Source organism: Aquila chrysaetos, chromosome 9 (assembly GCF_900496995.4).
Source record: "Aquila chrysaetos chrysaetos chromosome 9, bAquChr1.4, whole genome shotgun sequence".
Classification (NCBI taxonomy): Eukaryota; Metazoa; Chordata; class Aves; order Accipitriformes; family Accipitridae; genus Aquila; species Aquila chrysaetos.
The window spans coordinates 5,269,044-5,289,301 of record NC_044012.1 but is presented as its reverse complement, the minus strand read 5'-3'; the positions used below and the strand labels follow the sequence as shown (position 1 = coordinate 5,289,301).

At 41.3% G+C, this 20,258-nt stretch overlaps 1 protein-coding gene across 1 annotated transcript; it reads right to left on the bottom strand.

Annotated features, from left to right (window-relative positions):
• Nucleotides 1–1,579: 1,579 nt before the first annotated feature.
• On the bottom strand, nucleotides 1,580–12,617 carry MPHOSPH6 (M-phase phosphoprotein 6). Its single transcript, XM_030024852.2, has 5 exons — nucleotides 12,461–12,617; nucleotides 7,917–8,029; nucleotides 6,250–6,340; nucleotides 5,121–5,218; nucleotides 1,580–4,665 (listed from the first exon to the last, which is right to left on the bottom strand). Exons 1-5 carry the CDS (start codon nucleotides 12,509–12,511, stop codon nucleotides 4,521–4,523), a joined length of 498 nt encoding a protein of 165 aa, XP_029880712.1. The 5' UTR covers nucleotides 12,512–12,617; the 3' UTR covers nucleotides 1,580–4,520.
• Between the last annotated feature and the right edge of the window lie 7,641 nt (nucleotides 12,618–20,258).

Sequence of the window (20,258 nt, the reverse complement as noted above, 5' to 3'; positions counted from 1 at the left end):
TTGTGTTCATATTATTCTCTCACACTAAGGTCCCATTAAGGTTTTTTACTCCTTTCTAAATGATTGATCAAACTGAGGTGTTCCCCGAGACCCCAAGGAACATTATGAGCTTTAAAACACTCACCACCTCCATTCTAGCTGACAGAAATTCCCATCTGCATTCACCCAGGTCACCAAACCGTACTTCTCTATGCAATGAACTAGTTGTTTTCTGGTGCTGCTGCCTCTTGTCTAGAGGACAGCTATTAACAGACTGGTGATTTTGACTCCATACTTCTCTAGAGATGTTCCTGCTGTTGCTCCCAGGTAATTGCTCAGGTTATGGTATGCAAGGGTTTCTTGGGCAGAAGTCTACAGACTCATATTGGTATTTTTAACTGTGCCTGCAATGATGGGACTTAACCCAGATATCCCCTTCTACTGTTCAGTTCTTACTAAAGATCTACAGGGCTGCCAATGACTAAAGCTTCAACCCTCTCTCTGACTCCATCTGTTGATAACCACTCTCTGAGTGGGATTTTTCCTCTCAATGTGACAATTATAACCAGGTCCTCACTGTGCAACATCAGATCACGCGAAGGAATGTCAACACGTACAGCTGAGGAACAGTTTCACAGTTTAGCTGAAGCTCCCCAAAAGCTGACGAGAGCAGGTTATTGAGGTGTGAATGCCAGACCCAAAACGTCTCAAAGGTTTGAGGCGAGAATGGTGTAAAAACAAACCAACCCAAACAAACCCAGAGGTCTCATGCTGGGGTTCCATTAGCAAGGCATTATTGTAGCAGGCAGATGCTCTCCCAGACTCAAAAGAAAAAAAACCCGAGTCCTTAAAGCGTCAGCTCTCAGAGAAACTTGGATTCACACACAGAAGAGAAACGGGATGTTTGACATCCTTCACCCACCACTATGCTTTATTAACACTGTCTCAGAAAAGTTTAATGAGAGCCTAAGCTATTGTGCAGTTTTTTGTCGTTGACTGTTGTTGAAATGAAGCAGAAAAAACACATATAACCCCCCACCCAGGACTTGTCTAATTCCACATACAATTTAGAAGTATGGTATTCCAATTAACAGAAAGACGAGAGAATTTCTTTTTAAGTCTGAATGCTGGATGAAGTCCCAGAATCCCAGCCCAGCTGCCCATTATACACACACTCAATGCCCAATGGCAACAACAGCCATCCGCGACTGTAGAATTGTATAATGGAGTGTCTTATTAGAAAACAAGACACATAACAGAAGAAACACAGTTCAAACTCCATGGCACCACTGAACATCCTCCCCCCTCCCCAAAGAATCAAAGTTTAATCAGCTCATGCATTACTAAAGGGAGGATACAGGATGGCTCACTTCAGTTGGACTCTGGTCCTGGACATTTTAAGATCCAATACTAAGCAGAATAAAAGTAACAAAACAAGAAACATCAGCAAGAAAGATATTCAATACTTACATGTTTCCAACACCAGCAGTTATTACAGAAATAAACAGTCAGCCTGTCAAAGGGAGGGACAAAACTTCACCTGACAAGGGACTTGCTTAAACTTAACACTGTGAGCTGTCAGTGAGCACAAACTACAACGTACACTTTGCTTTGTTCGCTTTAATAGGTACCTTAGCGTAACAGGCACAAACACTTCTGGTGTCTGGTAACTCTTTACCAATCACATTTTGCAAGTAGCCATTTTCTTCAACAAAAATGCTTACTACCTATCCCAACTTGCTTTTGCTCTCAAAGAAGAAATGCTTTTAATTTAGAAACGCGACCACGTGGGAAAGTTCTACAGCTTAGGAAGTTGCACATGAAAATGTATCTGCATTTGAGACTGTCAGAGCCAAGAAAGCTTGAATTAATATAGGTTCGCATTATGAATATTTCACTGCTACACTTGCATCTCTGTCAAAGAGTAGTTCAAGCACAGATTTTATACAGCAGAATGTTTCTACCCTGGCTAGGACGCTAGAGCCAGACTTAAAATACATACATGCATCTCTCTCTCTCTCTCTCTTCTATATATATATATATATATTTATAAGGTTGGAAATATAGATGGGTATTTCAGAAGATGCCATCACAAAATGCCCGCTTGTAATTCTGGGCACTTAAAGTGCATTTAAAAAGTCACACAGGGCTAATTTTTAGTTTTGTCTTGCTCATGCACTACGAATGGCGCTTTTAAAGGTGCATTTTACAAACTCCCCATGAATAAGAGATTGTGCTAAAATTTAGTAGCTGGTCTTACTGTAGCATTTCAATAGCTCACCTAGCCACCACCTAACACGAACAGCAGAGCAACCAGCTTTGAAGATAATAAACCAAAATCCATCATTTCTTCACAGGTGGTGTTGGGCATGTTTAGGAAACAGAAGAACCACCCCTTCCCCTCTCCTCCGCCCTCCCAGATTCCAAAATCATGGATTTTCTAGGAAGGTGTTTAGAGTTCACTCACGCTCTTACCCACATTTCCAGCCATCCGTCAAGAAATGACATAAAATTAAGGACCAGCGTATGGCAGAACACCCTTTAACTACGCAAAATTACCCCCCATTGGACTGAAGAGAACTCTGCAATGCAAGAGAGCTCTCTGCATAGAGCATTGGCAAAGAAAGACTTCATGCAGAGTTCATCTGAGCCACTAACTGTTATCAAAATTACCCAAAAGCTCCTTTACGTGACACCACCGGAACCTTCTCCAATTTACTGTCTCTCAGGGTGTGCAATTGCAGTGACATCTCCTGGTTGCTGGTGGTTCACTAGAACACACTTTCCCCCCTCAACTATCCAGCATAGCTATGCAGAAATTCTCTCTCCATTGACAAAATGTGTTCAGATAGAGGAGAATCATTTTCCTACTAATAAGCAAGAAAGAATAATGGGATATATTCTGAGTTTTTCTTGTGATGACCAACAATAAATCATTTCTTAGCTCAGGTCACATCTTCCATGGGAAGAAAAATGTCTTGCCGTCATTAACTTCTTTTCAGCTAGCAATAATATATGATCAGGTTTTAAGTAATTGAACCAGTAGCATTTAATTAGCTCTGAAAAACTATCTCAGATCATGAATCACTGACTTTCCACCTGTATGAGGTCCCCTTACTAGCTTAAAAGTATATTTCTCTTTCCATGTGTGATCCATCTTGAATAGCTAATGAGGTGCTCTTGATATATGGGTTATAGTTCATATATCACACGCAAAATACAGCAGACACACAGTCTCTTTCTTTATATAATTGAGTTTCATGTCTTGCTTCACCCAGTTGTTAAAGAAAAAAAAAAAAAAAAAAAAAAAAAAGCCTCTTGTGTCCATGACAGAATGGCCACTACTTGCTTAAATTTAACAAATTCCTCTTTCTCCAGGAAGTCAGCATAAAGGATGAATAACTTAGACATCTAGCTGGGGAAATGAAGTAATAGAAAGAAATATTTCTTGTTGAAAGACAGGATACAGAGAACTGCTACGGTTTTAGACACGACAACTGACATTTTTCAATGGGCCCAGAGCGCTGACTGACCAAAGAGCGTGTTTGCGTCCTAACAGTACTTCAGACGCCTTCACTGCACACTACACAGAAAAAATCAGTGCAGTCAACTAATATCTGGGGACATCTGTGGCCAGCACAAACCAGGATTACTTCTTGTATCAGATTGTAGTAAGCAACATTTTTTACATCAAATTAGCTAAACCGCAATCATTAACCACATAAGAAAATCAGTTTTTATTCAGTGTTCAAATAGGTTTCTGAAGCCGTTATTTATTATACTTCTATGACAAGACCTAAATAACTGTAAGATTGGATTTTTTTTTTTTTTGCTGAAAAGGAGGCAAGATTAGCAAACTTCTTTTGGAACACAGAAATTAAGACTCACAATCTGCTCAAGTGTCAAACTGTAAACGTTGCCAAATATTTGGCTTGCTCTATAAAAAAAAAAGTTTTACTACAAACCCCTCTATTTTTAAATGAGCTTTATAAAAAATAAAATTCAACAAAATGGATTTTATTTCTCTATTCTTTTCCCATCTTATTTTTAGCACAGTAAAAAAAAAAACAACCCCCAAAACCCAAACATGTTTCTGCTGACTTTTTTCAATTTGAAGACAGCAAAGGTTTTCACTTTCATAATAAAAAAAGCAGTGAAAGTGGAACTGCCTTACTGGATTGGACAAAGTTCGTCTTTACTCCAAACACTTCTTTCAGATGTTAGCACAAATTGTAAACAATGTTGCTCTCGATTGCATATGACACTCAATCTAGTTATGCACAACATTTAAAAAGACTGATGGGATTAGTGCCCCACACATTAAAAGCTGCTGAGAGGGGAAAGGATGTATGACATCCATTATATACACATCCACTTTGAAAAAATGTTTGTCACGTGGATGGTAGAAATTTCAGTGAGAACAGACTCAGATTTACAAATCTGTTCTTTACATTAAACAGCAAGAACTCCAAACAATCTCCAGTTCCTGATACTATATTTGGTAGACAACATTTCTATTAGCTCCAGTTGTGTAGTTGACATTAATCCTGAGGTTTTAAGAACTTTTTCTTAGCTTTTTTGCTAGGTCTTGTGTTACTATTCCCATCTTCATCTTCATCCTGGAGTACACGCTGGTCTCTTTTTCTCAAGAATTTCTTCCCTATTGTTCCCACTAATGTTTCATATCTGTAAAGATAGCAAAAAATTTACAGCTTTTACTAAAATCAGAGAAAACGTCAATGGAGCAAATCATAAATCTAATTAACAATTTAAGTGGTGTAAAAAAGCTGGTTATCAGAAGCTTGAGAAGCACAAGTACTATGTGATCACTCATTACAATATTATTTATTCTGATAGTTTGGGTTTGTCAGCAATCTGGAACAAGGAGGGAATTAGCATGGAATACCTGGATATCAAAGGACAGAAAACCCCTAAAGATATATTATCCCCAAAAGTGATGGAGATTCCACTGAATACACACCAGAATTCCTGGAAAATCAGTTCAGTAAAGTACCGTAACTTTTGGGTTTTTTTCTTCATTTATTTTGTTTGTTTGGTTTTTGTGTTTACTTTCCCACACACAATGCAGTAACATACCATATTCCTAGCTAATATAGATCATGTTGTAAAATATAACTCACCTTCTGGCCATTTCTTCATCTGACACATCAGCCTCCATTTTATCATCCACTTCAATTTCTTCTTCCTTGCACCTAGAGTTCATTTGGATCATTAACTTCTGAAAATGAAATAAGACGTAGCTTAAACATGTAAGCCTGACACAATGGCAACTATGCTGAAATTCACTGGTAGGAGAAACACATAAAAGGTAAGAACCAAATTTAATAATTATTTGCTGTTCCCGGTCAGGCTAGTGTATATTGTCACGAAAACTCATGAAGAAAAGGCAACATGCCTGCCTGTTGCTAAGCTGAGCTTAGAGATTGCCTTTGGGAAAAGGGGCAACACAGAGACAGGGTTTTCAGTGAATTGTACTATTCAAACATCCTCAAGAGCATGCCAGACATCTTCAGGAGATGAGAGAATTAGATCATAATTAATTTTTCATTGTGATGTTAGCACATAGTCCTTGAAATGGTTTTGTTAAGAAGGAAAAGTATCTGCAAGGATTTACAATAAACTACTAGCAAAAACCATGAAGGAATAATATGCCAAGTCACAGTGAGAGCAAGTTCAAAACAACTAGAAGAATCCCCTAGTAAATCACCTTGCATAGCCTTTTGCGTATCTCTTAGTCTTTACACCTTCATCCTCCTGCTTCAGTTCAGTGGTAACATTTGTATTACTATCTCAGTGTAGTTCTATCAGCATGAATCATGCCAGAAGGAAATTAGACTCTCTTGCCCAGAATTTTTACTTTGGAACTTGAAGCCCTTACTTACACGAGTAAGTGTTGAATAAATAGGGTTGAATGTTTATAGGATTGGACTCTAAATTAAATGGCAGGAGGAAAAGCAAGCTATCGTTTTGGTGAGCAGCATGTGGGACAGTTTCCGCACTTCAGCGAGGGACAACCTGCAGGAGTTGTGCAATTACCGACCATCAACACAACATGATAAAAAACTTCTATTTACCAGATGCTGCACTAACCAACATTTTGGTTTGAATCACAGACTTCCTGTACACGGGAGGATTTATGGAAGGTGCTGCAAAGGCCAAACAGCATGCAGTGTCAACACTCAAATCCCTGTCCCCAAGGGCTTCAATCCTAATGCGAGACCACCTCAAAACAGAACATTTAAAGGGTACCTCAATTTCTGGATTGAATCCTTTGAAGGACATTCTGCCATACAGTAGATCCTCACATGGCATAAAGCTCCTCTCTTCTATTATAAAGCTCCTGCATGAAACCCAAACCCAGCATTTTGTCAAACGGTGCACTATAAAATAATCAAATTAAACAAATGCAAAAAGCATCTGCTGTCTTCCCCCCACACAAATAAACAAAACCACAGTGTATTTTAAACCATCAACTACTTTCTGAAGCTTAATAGCTCTGATAAATCTTCCAATACAAGGAGCTTGGAGTGCAAAGGAATACTTTTTGCCAGTAAAGCTGTGCCAGTTCCACAAGCAAAATTAACTCTCCTGACAAAAAGCCCTCTTTACTGGTATGATTCCACCTACATTAATGCTTTTGCCAGAATAAAAATACCACATAAATATCACTCTCCAGGTGGCATTACTATACCAGCAAAAACTTCTAATTAATTTTTCATTGTGATGTTACACCTGGCATTAGTTGAGTCTGTCAGGATACAAAACACTGTCTAATTCTCTGTTCAGCAGAGAAAGATTTCACCGTCTCCCTCCTTTTTTCCTCTTTTAATGAGCATGGAGCGAGAAAAGAAACATGACCCTGAGGTGTTCATAAGACACGCGTTAGATAAAAGTACTTCCGTGAATTGTTCCATCCTTCTTTTCCTCGCACACATATGCACCTCTTCCCTCATCCTCTTCATCTTCCACGTAAAACAAACTCCTACAGTCATAGGAAGTCAGGCTGAAGAGATCAAGCTCATTCTCCTACCTCAAGGCAGGATCAATTAAACATGTACCACGAACAGCAGAGGTCCATCTAACGTGTCCTGAAAAGACTTCCAATGATGAAGAATCCAGTGTCTCCTTAGGCAATCTATTCCAGTGCTTCAATAGCCTTATTGTTAGAAAAATTCTCCTAATGTCCAGCTTGAACCTTCCTTGCTGCAACTGAAGCTCAAATACCTTTTTGTCATACCCAACAACAGTAATGGAAAATAGTTTATCAATGACTTTATTCGACTACAGCTAATTCCTTGGATCCCAGCTTTTTAAAAACTATGTGTGTTCTCCCTCGATGGAATTTTCATCCTCTTTTGAAAGGACAAAAATCAAGCAATTTTAAAAGTAGTTCTCCTGCTATTTAAAGCACCTTTCTAAATAGCAGGAAGGGACATTTTATTTCTTATTAGCTAAGCCTTCCTTTATTTTTGCCGTTCTCTCTCCTACTTTAGAAACAGGATTTGAAGCCAACTGGACTCAAAAAGACAGAGCTGTCCTGAGTGGACCTAACTCTGTGACTGAAGCTGAATTTACTAACACAAGGCTTCAAACTTCTTTTTTCAAATGAAGGGAAAAAACAGCAATGAATGAACTGGTCACTGCCTGAAAAACTAATTACATGCATCTAGAAGAATGTGTGAGTGAAAGAAAACAACACGCACAAGAAATTAAAGTAGGTTAAACTGCACTAGGCAACCTTGAGAATGTCCCTGAAAATAAATAATAAAAAAGCTGTAATGCCACTCTGTCATTATTTTTGCTTCTGTTAATTGGTTATTAGTAATACTTCTTTTATAGGAAAAAAATATGTATATTCTATTCCCACTCCACAACAATCCACTGATGATAAAAAGTACAAAAGGGTACAAGCTTACTCTTTCTCCTTTAGATCTGGTAAATCAAGATACCAGTGTTCTTCACTAATTATCTTCTTTTCTTCCTCTTCTAGCTGTTTTTTAGTTTGTGAATCCAAACCCCTTTGCATGAACTAAAAAGAAAGACACATAAAGACACAACTTCAGTTTTTTGCATCATGAGTATGTTCTGAACATGCAGTAACTGCATGATGACAATTATCCACTACATAACATTTAGCAGTTGATAAAAAGTAAATGCTCTTTATGATTTTTCTCTGGGTTTGGTCTAAGTTTGGGCAAACAGGTAATGGAAAAGTAAATAACTGCTGATCACAGCTATCTACGGGAAGTCAACAGTCAGCCACATCTGTACTTACACACAAAGGAACAGACCTTTCCTGGTTAGTTTTGATGGACCTGAGATGTTACGACTCCATAACTTTGCTAAGATTTGTCTAATGTTTCAAGAAAGGCCAGAGAGAACGTAATGGTGTTAGTTATTGCTGCGTATCAGAAACCACCACCACCCATGCAAACAGCATTGGAGCTCTGAGCTACAGGTAGGTCATACCAGGTTGGCGATTTTTTGAAACATCTATACTTTCAACCATCCTCTTTTCTCAGATTTAATTTAATGAACTGGCTTGCGTTTGTAGCTCTGAAGGCTGGAACCTGCCTTTGGAAGTGGAAAAAAGTAACTGAGGCTACAAAAAGAAGTCTTCTGTGTCCAGCTGTGCTAAAGGAAGATGTTACCAGCTCTTACCTTCTCATTGATGACCCACCAAAGTACCAGTCAAGCAGCATGGGTAAGCACCTGTTACCTCACTGCAGGAACAGTCTGCCAAATTAGTTAAGACCAATAATCTAGTTTAGGGTAAGACTGCTATTTTTGCCTAATACAAGGACATTCCTGTAAATTGCTTCCTTTGTTGTGATAATCTTTGGCAGAGGACAGCAACAGGCAGATAGAAAGAGTAACCTCTCTCACAGCTGGGAGTAAAAGAGGACATCTGTCACAGCCTATGAAAAATTGGTGACACTGCAAAACTACAGACCTGAGACATGTGAAATATCCCTTTTACTTCCATTTGTCTCAAGTCAGGTGCCTGAACTGAGTGACAATTTAAGTATCAACAATGTTAAAAAAACATGCTGGAAAAAACAACTCTTTACAACTTTATGGTAATAATCATAATATTCTCACATCCCTAGGAGCTGGGACCTCCCTTAGGGTCTACAGAAAGTGTTCGAATAACTATCTGTCAGAGGTGTACATTTATTAAACCAATGTAATTCCCAGCTACAGGCAAGTCTACCAGTACAGTTTATATGCACTCCAGTACAAAAACTGCTTTGTGGCTATCAAAGCATACCTGTATGTGTGTTGTGGTTTAACCCCAGCCAGCAACTAAGCACCACGCAGCCGCTCACTCACACCCCCCCACCCAGTGGGATGGGGGAGAAAATCAGGAAAAGTAGTAAAACTCATGGGTTGAGATAAGAATGGTTTAATAGAACAGAAAAGAGGAAACTAATAATGAGAATGATAACACTAATAAAATGACAACAGTAATAATAAAAGGATTGGAATGTACAAATGATGCGCAGTGCAATTGCTCACCCCACGCCGATCGACACCCAGTTAGTCCCCGAGCGGCGATCCCCTGCCCCACTCCCCCCAGTTTATATACTAGATGTGATGTCCATGGTATGGAATACCCCTTCAACCAGTTTGGGTCAGCTGCCCTGGCTCTGTCCTGTGCCAACTTCTTGGGCCCCTCCAGCTTTCTCGCTGGCTGGGCATGAGAAGCTGAAAAATCCTTGACTTGAGACTAAACATTACTTAGCAACAACTGAAAACATCAGTGTGTTATCAACATTCTTCGCATACTGAACTCAAAACATAGCACTGTACCAGCTACTAGGAAGACAATCAACTCTATCCCAGCTGAAACCAGGACAGTGTGGAACACTGCAGAGGAATTTTGTATCAACTAATTTTACCCCTCTCATTTAGAGCAGCATCATTTATGTGTTTAGATAAGCCTGCAGGCTGACAGGTAACATGCCAGTGGGGAACACTAAACCTGGACATAGTTTGGGTCCCAGCTAAAATGGGCTTGGTTGGGATAAAGCCCAAGAAGGCATCACAAAACACTTCCCTCCAGCAAAAAAAAACTGCATTACTGAGCTTATTTAAAATATATAGGTAACACAGATGCGTACTACGTGTATTACATACACCCCCCACAGCTCTTCAGTCTTTACAAAATGCCCAAGCAAACCAAACCAAACTCCGAAGTAAAAGCCAATATAGTGCTACTGTCTCATTTTCCATTTATAGTTCTATTTGCATCCATTGTACAAGATCTTTAATGAAAGAAAAATTGACTTTTTGTTTTCTGAGTCGCTCCAAAATATGTCAAAGCTTTCCAATTAAAATTACAGTATCTTCTACAGGAAAATAAGTGAATCTATCATGTGGAAAACCATATTGCTCAAGGAAATTGGTTAGCCAGTCAGAAATCTCAACAGGAGAAATTCTGCTACAAGCATCCAATTAAATAATCATTTCACATTACATTTTAAAGATTTTTGTTCCTAAAGATGACTACAGGAATAACTAGATAAAAAATATGGGATCACATTTATCTAAAATGTAAACACACATGGATGAATTAAAAATATACCCATTGTAATAGACACAGAGTATGTAAGTCAGTAGCTGAGTGGTTATTTGGATTAGTTTCCCCAAGCAATGGGACCTGGATCAAATGATGCAAGATCTAAACGCATGAGCCATCCTTCGACATCAAGCAGTGAGCACACGTGGCTCAGTACTTGGCGCAAATGGTCTTCAAAACGCTACCACTGACCACGCGTCACCTTTGGGTGCCACTTCACCCGCCTGCTGAATTGTGATAATGCATCTTATCAGTACCTGCGGAGGCAGCTGCTGAAGGATTAATTAAAACATTTATAAACAAGATGATCTGCAGAAGGAAAGTGCTAAATTCAAGCTCTGTGTGTGACCTTTTCAAAACCTACTCATCTCTTCAAAGCTGGTTGGTTACTACTGCGCGGACTGTAAATCTGCAAATGTCAAGGCAGCACATTCATAGGCTGGTTCTCCACAGCCTTCCAAAGAAGAAAATGTAAAAACTGTCTTTTGAAATCTCCAGGGGGTTAATAAACTGGCAAACAACAGGAGCAGAAATTTCACTTTAAAAGAGAGTATTACATAAAAATAAGAAAAAATAATGATGTTGCAATCCAGGTTATGGGAGTCTTACTCTGTCATACACTGCTGGCTAACTAAGCTCAACATCTACCCCCTTTTGAGAGTGAGGCAAGATGTGTTCCATTCCCTCTATCCACGAGTTTCAGTCTTTCGTTAGCAACATCTGTTAATTGGGGTAAATATTCCACCATCTTACTGTAGCAGAGTACGCTTTGCGTGAAAGACTGAACTGAAGTCAGCTAAACTCCTTTCAGCCAGTGTCTGAAATATAGTCCCATATAAATATGTGGGGGAAAAAATGGTTAAATAAAACACCACAAGCAAGAAGCCACAAAGGCCCCGTCATAATCAGTTATAAAACTTTAATGGATATTAACATTAAAAAAAAAAGTAATGGGACCTCAACTTCTACTGGTTGTGTTCCAGCAATAAAGAAACATCAATCACAGGAGAATGTACTCTACCAAATTAGGTGTTGTAGTGCACGACGTGAAGCAGAATCCATTAGCCAGTAAGCGGAGACTAGTTTCACATGGGTCTTGACACAAGATTCACAATTCCAAGGTAACAGGCACGTCATGATGTTACTAACAGCCAAGTTACAAATGCAAGCATTTATGAGTTGGGAAAGGCGGTTAACACCGCCGTTCAGGTGGGGTATTTTATTAGCCATTAATGTAAACAGACAAAGAAATGGACACCATAAAGAAAAAGAAACCTGGATCACACCCTCCAGTTTATAACCCCTCTGAGACCTCTCGCCAGCGTTTAAGCAGCCCGGTAGTCGGTGGCAGCTCTCTGAAATCGCCTCTTGCCGGCCGAGTTGGAGGGGAGCACCCCAGAAAGCTGCAGGCCCGAGTGAAAGGGCAAGCGACGCTGAAGATACAGCAGATACCTCTTTTAAAACGAGCCTTACGGGACGTAGCAGACGGTCGCTCACGCCCGTGTGCCAGACGAGGGCGGACACGCAAAACGCCCCAAGCCAGGCCACAGGGGCGGCCACAGGGGCTCCCGCCGTGGCCCGCTTCACCCGGCGGACGCCCCCGCCGCTTCACGGCGCGGCTCGGTCCCTCCCCGGCCGCTCCACACGCCTCGGGTGCCGGCGCGGCCCAAGCCCACGCCGGCGGCCCCATCCTCCCGCCCCCGGGGCCGCCTCACGGCTCCGGGCTCCGCGGCGGGCAGCTCCCCGGCACCAGCGGGGCACCGCTCCCGGGCCGGGCCGGGCCGGGCTGGGCCGGGCCGCCCTCTCCTCACCCCACCGCGGAGCGGGCCTCAGGCACCCCTCTCCGCTCCTTCCCGCCGCCGCCCCCCCCCGCCTCACCTTCATGCGCAGCAGGTTCTTGGACAGCTTCGTCTTCACCTCCCCGGCCATGGCGGCCGGCGCTGCCCGCAGGCCGCGCTCGATCCCCGCGCTCGCGTAGGAGCCGAGGCCGCACAACGCCGGAGGAGGAGCGGGAGGAGGAGGCGGCGGCGGCGGCGGCGCGGCTCCACCCTCCGCGTCCGGGGCGCGGCCGCAGGGACAGGCCCCTGCCCACAGCCCGGAGTAACGGCGGGGCGTGCGGGGGGTGGGTGCAAAAACAACGTTTAAAACAACTTTTCCTCTACAGAGCCGGTGGTGGGGGGTGAGGGAGGTGGGGGGTGTGGGCAGGAGAGAAATCCGACTGGGTATGAAGTGGTAATTAGTAGGGGAACCTGAGATTTCTTATCAGCGCTTGTGTGTTCCGTAGTGCTGCCGGCTTACGCTTTCATCCATAATTTTCTGATGTTTCAAAGGGGGAAGGAAAGGGAGTATAAAATCTATCTCATATTGGCATTTGGAGACTGCTTGACTTGTTTAGCTTTCATTTTTGAAAATCAGCAAAAAAAAACCCACCCAAAAAACCCCAACCACAAAACCGTCAAATGTAATTAAAATTGTAATTATGGAGAGCACATAAATTCAGATATTACAAAAAGCTTCAACGCTTTGTTAGTCCCGAATCATGATCTTTGAATTCAATCTTGGCAGTGCTGTCTTCGGGCTGCCAGGCTGGGCACTGGTGGCTGAGGAGGAAATCCTGATGTGAAATTGTCAGCTGACTCTCAGTCACAAGCAGGTACCACAATTTCTGTATATATCCTCATAAATCAGATTTCTGACACCTGTTTCAACATTGGGCACATAAACCAGGCAATAAAGCAATAAGAGTGAGAGTTCAGTGTTCAAAACTTTAATGAACTGGTGTGCTCCAAAAGACAATCTAGGGAGAAAAGTTCCCGTATATGCAAGATGTAGGTCAAAGCTTGAAGAACTCTGTAAAGATTTATGCTCTAATAGAGTCCACAAAAACGTATAATGAAGGGCACCTGATTGCAGTGGGAAAGGAGGAGGAAGAATTTTCCACATCTAGGCATCCTTATTACACAGTTAAGCTCAGTGAGTTAAAATGGCCACAAACGTGAATGAGACACGGAGCCACAACCACTTGAAGGCAAAGTCATAACACTGCATGGAAATATTTTATTTTCATATAGGCAAGGCACCTTCATTTCCAGGCTCTGTAAATGAGTTGAAGCTGCTCTGAAATTCAAGGCCCCAGCGAGAAAGTCTCTTTGTAGAGTGTGGGAGCTGTCCCACTTTGGCCCCATCGTGTTTAGCTCCTTCTCTGTTCACTTTCTCATTAACAGCTATCAACCCTTCCCAACAAAAGAAGGCTGGTAGGAAATTTGCAGTGTTGTGAATATGAATGCTCATCAGAGAATGAATATGTTTGAATCTTAGTGAAGAAACCAATAGGGGAAAGCTGTTACTTAATATGATGCAGCCATAATCTCACCATTTTTGATGTTATTTTCTATTTGCTGTGCATTCTAATAATGTGTTTGCTTTTTGTTGATCATTGCAAATCAAAGCCCTGCGCTTAATTGCACGGCCTTCAATGTCACTCAGGGCTTTTTCTGAGCAGTTTCAGTTAATTTACAATCCAGGAACGTACTTCAAATGATTCCTTCTAAATGCATTACTGCGCGCCCATCAGCACTTGTCCAGCCGCTGAGCTACGGCAGTGCCTGGCTTTGCTTGGTGCCCTTTGCAAGAGCTGTTCCCGTCCCCCCTGCCCTGCCCGTGGAGCAACCTGGCTCATCAGTTCCTGCAGCCCCCTCCTTCAGCAGACTGTGCTTGCAGCCTTTTTTGCATACAGTCCCTGCACACACCAGCTGCCTGACACCTTTGATGTAAAGGAGCATTGATGCCGCCAACCCTTTAATCTTTGGGAACTGAGTCTAATAATTTACAACGCCATGCGGTGTCTAACTGCGAGGGGGACAGCGCAAGGGGTTTTCAACTCATCTAACCACGAGGATTATTCCTGGTGCTCCCTGGTAAGCGAGAACTCAGGATCCTCAGCCTAAGCCCCATTGCACCCCACGTCTTGGTGCTGCACCGTGGGCTTGCACGGAGCTGCTGCAACTGTTTGTCTCGTGTGTCGGCACATCAGCTAACAACCCCCTTCGATAGAGGCAGGGAGAAGTGTTTTGCAGTAAAGGCACTACAGGCTCTGTGATGTTTATTTAGAAAAGTGGAGATTGTAAAAAGGCTGCCACAGAATTTGATCTATTTTGGCAGTAAAAAAGTCCGAAGGAAATTTTTGGATTACATCTCCCATTGCTTGAATTTGATGGGGAGGTTATAGATAACAATCAGCTGTCTCGTGGACCAGATTATACTGTCTGGTAAATCTGAAGACAGTCCATTGATTATAGGAGAAATTTTTATGATTTACTGGTGGTGGTGGAGGTAGCCCAGAGAAGAATCCAGCCCTGTGAATATGCCTGCTTCTGAGGTGGAGCGAGGGTGAGGAGACAAGGTAGGAGAGATGCTCTGTTTAGAGAAGAATGAAGGGTCATTGTAAATGACAATTAAACACCTCTCCCACAGCTCTGACAGCTGCACGGCAGCTCCGCTTTCAACCTGGAAATCCATTTCTTTTTCAAAACAAAAATGCTCAGGGAAATAAGTCAGGGGAAAGGAGCTCCATCTCATCAAAGTTTGTGCATTAAACAAGCAGATAAAAGATTTTTCTTCCTACGAAATGCGGTCCCTTCTCCCTCTTGTAATTACAGCAGTCAAATCAAAGTTGTCATTAACATTATTTAAGAAGTAGTCTCTCTTGGAGCAACACAAATGACAGCTGTGAACTAATTTCATGCCAATGGGATCTAATTTGAGGGAACTCGTGGGTTACTTTTTCCCTAACCTTTTATTTATTCATATTCTCATAGTATTGTGATTTTAGCACAAAAGGGGTATCTCAAACCTTACACCAACTTATCAGTTGACTTGATTTTTTGTGAGCTTTGAAATCTGAAGCAGTTTTTTACAGCTCTCAAAATACCTGAAGCCTTTTTTTTTTTCCCCCTGCAAATATCAAAATTCTTATAGTATGACAGGTGAGTCATTAATTTGTGTCAAACTCCTCCACTATGTTTTAAGTGAGGATATTATGTGTTTTTCTCTATGAATGAGGAGAAGAAAATGAGAAGTAGAGCTGCCGGAGGTCTGTTTGCAAACCTGAAAGGAAGGTGTGAAGTGCTGTGTACAACTGGGTGGGATCAGAAAGGCAGTTTTGTACCCTATGCTCCACACAGAAATAGTGTGAAATTCTCTAAGTGGTAGAAAGGCGCGGTTTTGAAGTGGAGGACTCCGTTTTTTATCTCCCTTGCTCCCACCAAGGTCTGAGCCACTAATGCATGCAGTGTATTGACAACTGCTAAGGTCCTAGGTGGCGGGGGATTTGTTACAATATTCATTACCCTTTGATGCACGCACGTATAACCCGCTGGCCCGTGTGCGTTGCTCAGCCTGCTTTGTACCTAATCCACGGAGGATATGGGTTAGCTACAGCTCTTGGCTTCAGCATGTGGCATGTCAGCTCAGACTGCACTGACTCATCCTCTTAGCTTTTGAAGTCCCCTTTTCTGGCATTGGCACTGGTTTAGCTGGCAGCTGACACACGCAGAGTATTTTAAATCCCTGCCCCGTGTTCCTCGGTTGACCCCAAGGTTTCCCGTGGTCGGGAACGACGTAGAAAGAACGAAGCAGAAGCCAAACTCCTATAATTTGGGTAACACAGATCCATAAGCACAGTTCACGTTGCTGATGCTTTCCTTTTAATAGCCTTATGTGGTTCGCAATTTATACAGCGTGAAAAGGTGTGCCTTAAAAATGTGCTTGTAGAAAAATAGAGTTACAAAATCTCCAGAAGAACCAAGGCGTGTCTTTGGAGAAAGTGCCTGTTGTCAGTTTTGGAGAAGACAATTCATTCTGAGTGCTTTTGGCTCTCCCGGTGGCAGGGTGACCTTTATGTGAATAAATACAGTAATTCCTTTTTGATTACAGAAAGAACCAACTTCATAATGGTAGCTCCCTATCTTCTGCCGTCACCTAAAGTGGCGGGGGGAACACACACCGGTCTGTCATTCTGCTGGCATGCAGATAAGCCTAAAAATTTGATCCTGTGTTGCAATGATTTGATATATCCCGGTGCTAGGAGTCAGAGCAAGAGAATTACTGAAGAACAGTGTGGAGCATCCTTCTCTCTGCTTTCCTTTAAAAATCAAGAGGCTTTTAACTTTTTGGATTTGATGGAATCACAATTAAAAGAGAAAAGGAAAATATCACCTTCCGTTTGTTAACTATAAAAATGCAATCCAGCAGTGCTGCTGGTGCTTTGCTATTTCCCAGGTCAATAAATGGCTCCCCTGACTTTAATAAACATTGATGCTGCAGGCTTGTTCTACAGTGATTGAACCTTTTTATAGTTTCAACCACTCACATTGCATGAAAGCTTGAAGATTTTTTTTCTTTTTTTTTTTTTTTTTTTTCAGGAGGGTTGGTTCTGATTGATTAAATTGTCATTTTCTGAGTTAGTTGCTGAATTATAACTTGGCATTTTTAACCGTGTGATTTGTTTAAAGAGACAGCTTTTTGATATAGCAAACCAGCTGAGAATTTTTAAGCAGTAAAAGGAGATTTTACTCACTTTGTTCTCAGCCTTTCATCACTGCCTGACAAAAATGCTCCTGAAAACAATGTAGAGGCTATGATATGAGGAGAAGGTACTTAGATTCACACTCACTTCTTCTTTATTCCATCATGGAGCTGATCTGTGCAGTATTATATTGCTTTTGATTAGTAGTCGGACACCTCATTGTTGTTAACATGTTTATCTTTCCAAGGAGAAGGGAAGGGAGGCAGAATTAGAGACATAAATGCGAGTGCTACTCAAGGTGATATTAAGAGTAAGTGGCAGAACTGTACTTCAGATCAACTGACTTATCCCTTAATATGCACAATGGATTTCTTTGCACCCAAATGATGGGCTCTGAACACACCTAAGTCAATAACTGCAAATTTTCACCTAAACCCATACTGGGCCTGGTTAAAAGGGACAAAGACCTGGTCATTCTTTAGAAACTGAGACAATCATGTCCATGTGATGATGCATTTTTTTTATTTAACCAGCTGCCACATTCCTTCTGTGAGGATAGCTGCTTGGTTTCAAGGTCTGATTTTTTTTTCTTTCCTTCTCCCCCAATTTAAGTCTGTTTTCGAGACAGTAAAGCTAAAGTGAACGAGACTCACATAAAAAACATGTGTGTTCAGAATGTGTTTGGAAAGAACGGCCAACAAAACTGTCTTGTAGCACATAACAGGGTGTCTTTTGCTTTTGATTTACTGCGCCTGCAGGGGAAATGGAATAATCTAATGGTCTGAATATGGGAGATCTTACGTTTGTTCACTGCAGTGTTACCCTGGTCAGACTCTGAAACAGTGCTTAGCAGTGGGAGTCTCAGGGTATCAATATGAAATACTGAAGTCCAATTATACTTCTGCTTGTACACTTCCCCCTCTCTGGCCATTTCAGCTTCTGCTCTGAAATAATAACTTATGACAGCACAAAGCTGAATTTCAGCAGTGAATTATATCCCTGGCCTCTAAATTTAATTGCATGATAGTGCAACTAACCCGCTATCCATCTTGGTCCCTTGAATTCTTTTTGCCTCTTTTCCTCTGTTTCTATACCATTCATTCAAGACCTTTAAAAAGTGCAAAATAGGTGCCCGGGAAGAAGGCAAATTGTGAAACGAACATTTAAACGTCTTACCTGCCACCAATTCCTGAAGGTCTTTCAATAAAAAGATGGGGGTAGAGTTCACCAACACTGGGGTCAGGATGAAGTGCTGCAGGCTCTGGCTGTTTTCTTGCGGTGCTGCTAGTGCTGATTACCTGAAAGAGGGGTCAGGAGGACCCCTTGCAAGCACCAGTTTAGATACAATCCAACCAGCCAGGTGCTTTACAGGGTGTCCATTTCCCCCCCCCATAGTGCCAAACGAAAGGTGACTGCTGGAAGCGGAGCCAGGGTAGATGACAGATTAGTGCTCTGATTCAGCACGGCAAATCTGGTGTTCCTAACACCGCTGTTTTAATCAGCTGAAGATTTCACAGGAAGATGTTGATGCATGAGCAAACTTTTAATGACAAAAAGCAAAAAGTAAGGTATTCTTCTGCAATTATTGTAAACACAATATGATAACATTTTTAGGAGAGTTGCTCGTGTTCATTTCAAAATCATCTTGAGGCCATTTTATAGGGTGGGAAATAAGCTGTAACATGAAAAAGAACAAAATATTCATTAAAGCTGTAATGATTTATATCATAACATTATGAGGTAGCACACTTTACCTCAGCACAGTTCCTCAGTGAATGTTTTTCTAATTTCCATAAGTAATTGACCTCTCATTAGCAACTCATTAGAAAAATTGAGGTGATGTGAAAAACGCAAACCCACTGCGACAGAAACTCTGCATGTGAATGAATTATTGAAAACTCTAATGGATTCGAAACGAAGGACCACAAGAACCTTGCTTTCTCTGACTGAAAAAGTATTTTGTTTACCTGTGTAAAACAAAACGCTTTTCTCTGAATACGTATAGCTGCACACTCAACAGTCCTTAAATTCATACTTTGACTCACGGCTGGTTTTCAAACACAGTGAACATTCACTTCTTCTTGCAAGTAACTGGATAGGAAAAACAATTAGCCAGATAATTCAGACACATATGCAAGATCCTGGTATGACTATAGACACCAAAGTTGGAAAAACTGAGTACAGATTTTGGAATGTGGACTAAGTACATGGCTTATTTTTTGAAGGAACTAAACATCAACTGATGCTTCTCAGTGACTCCAGCCTGGATGTGGATACTTACCAGAAGAGGCATAGTGCTGAATTCTTGTCCATGAGCAGTTGTTTCAGAAGGGAGGTGTCTGCCTTGTCCTTTTTATAGCCACTGTTAACCAACACATGAATGTTAACAAGATCAAATAATAGATTTTGCACATATTGAAGTGTTAACTTTAATAACCTTATATATCTGTCTTTTTAGGGATCAATAAATCAATTTCGAGCTAGTTCTTCATCACTGCAATATTGTGAAAAGTGAGGCTGATATTTAACATAAAGTTTTATGAGTCCTAGATGCTCCTGGACAAACCCAGAAAAAAACCCCATTTCTTTTTTAATATGTCCCTTAAAGTCCCAATGCCTATCTGCAACATATTTGAAAGTAACTGGATTTATGTGTTCCAAGTTAGCGTTTCATTACAAAGCTACATGAGGATGAGAAAGGAAAAAAATCCCTGTCTGAAAGTCTTGTACAACAGAGGAGAGATGAGTGGATGAACCTCCTTGACCTTTTGCAGTACCAGCTAAGAAACTGCAGGGTCTAAAAGGAGTATAAAAGCAATGGAGTAATAATGTAAAACAATGGGAAGAGCTGTAGGCTTAGGGCTGCCCTGGGAAAAAGGCCAGTGAGAATCTCACTTTTTCTTTTTCACATTTGGGAAGCGTATCTGTTATCTGGTTACCCTTCTCACAAGTTGTTTTTCTAATTTTCTTCCTGAATTCTCCTGCGACGGGCCATTGCACAGCACTGTTTTAATATAGGTGAATACCTGTTTTGTTTTGCCAACTAAACAGTAGAAGAAAGGAAGCACAGAAGTGATCATGAGGAATTTCCTATTAGGGAAGAATAATGTATTTTTAAAAGCTTGCTCAGAAAAATCAGACTGCTTAGCT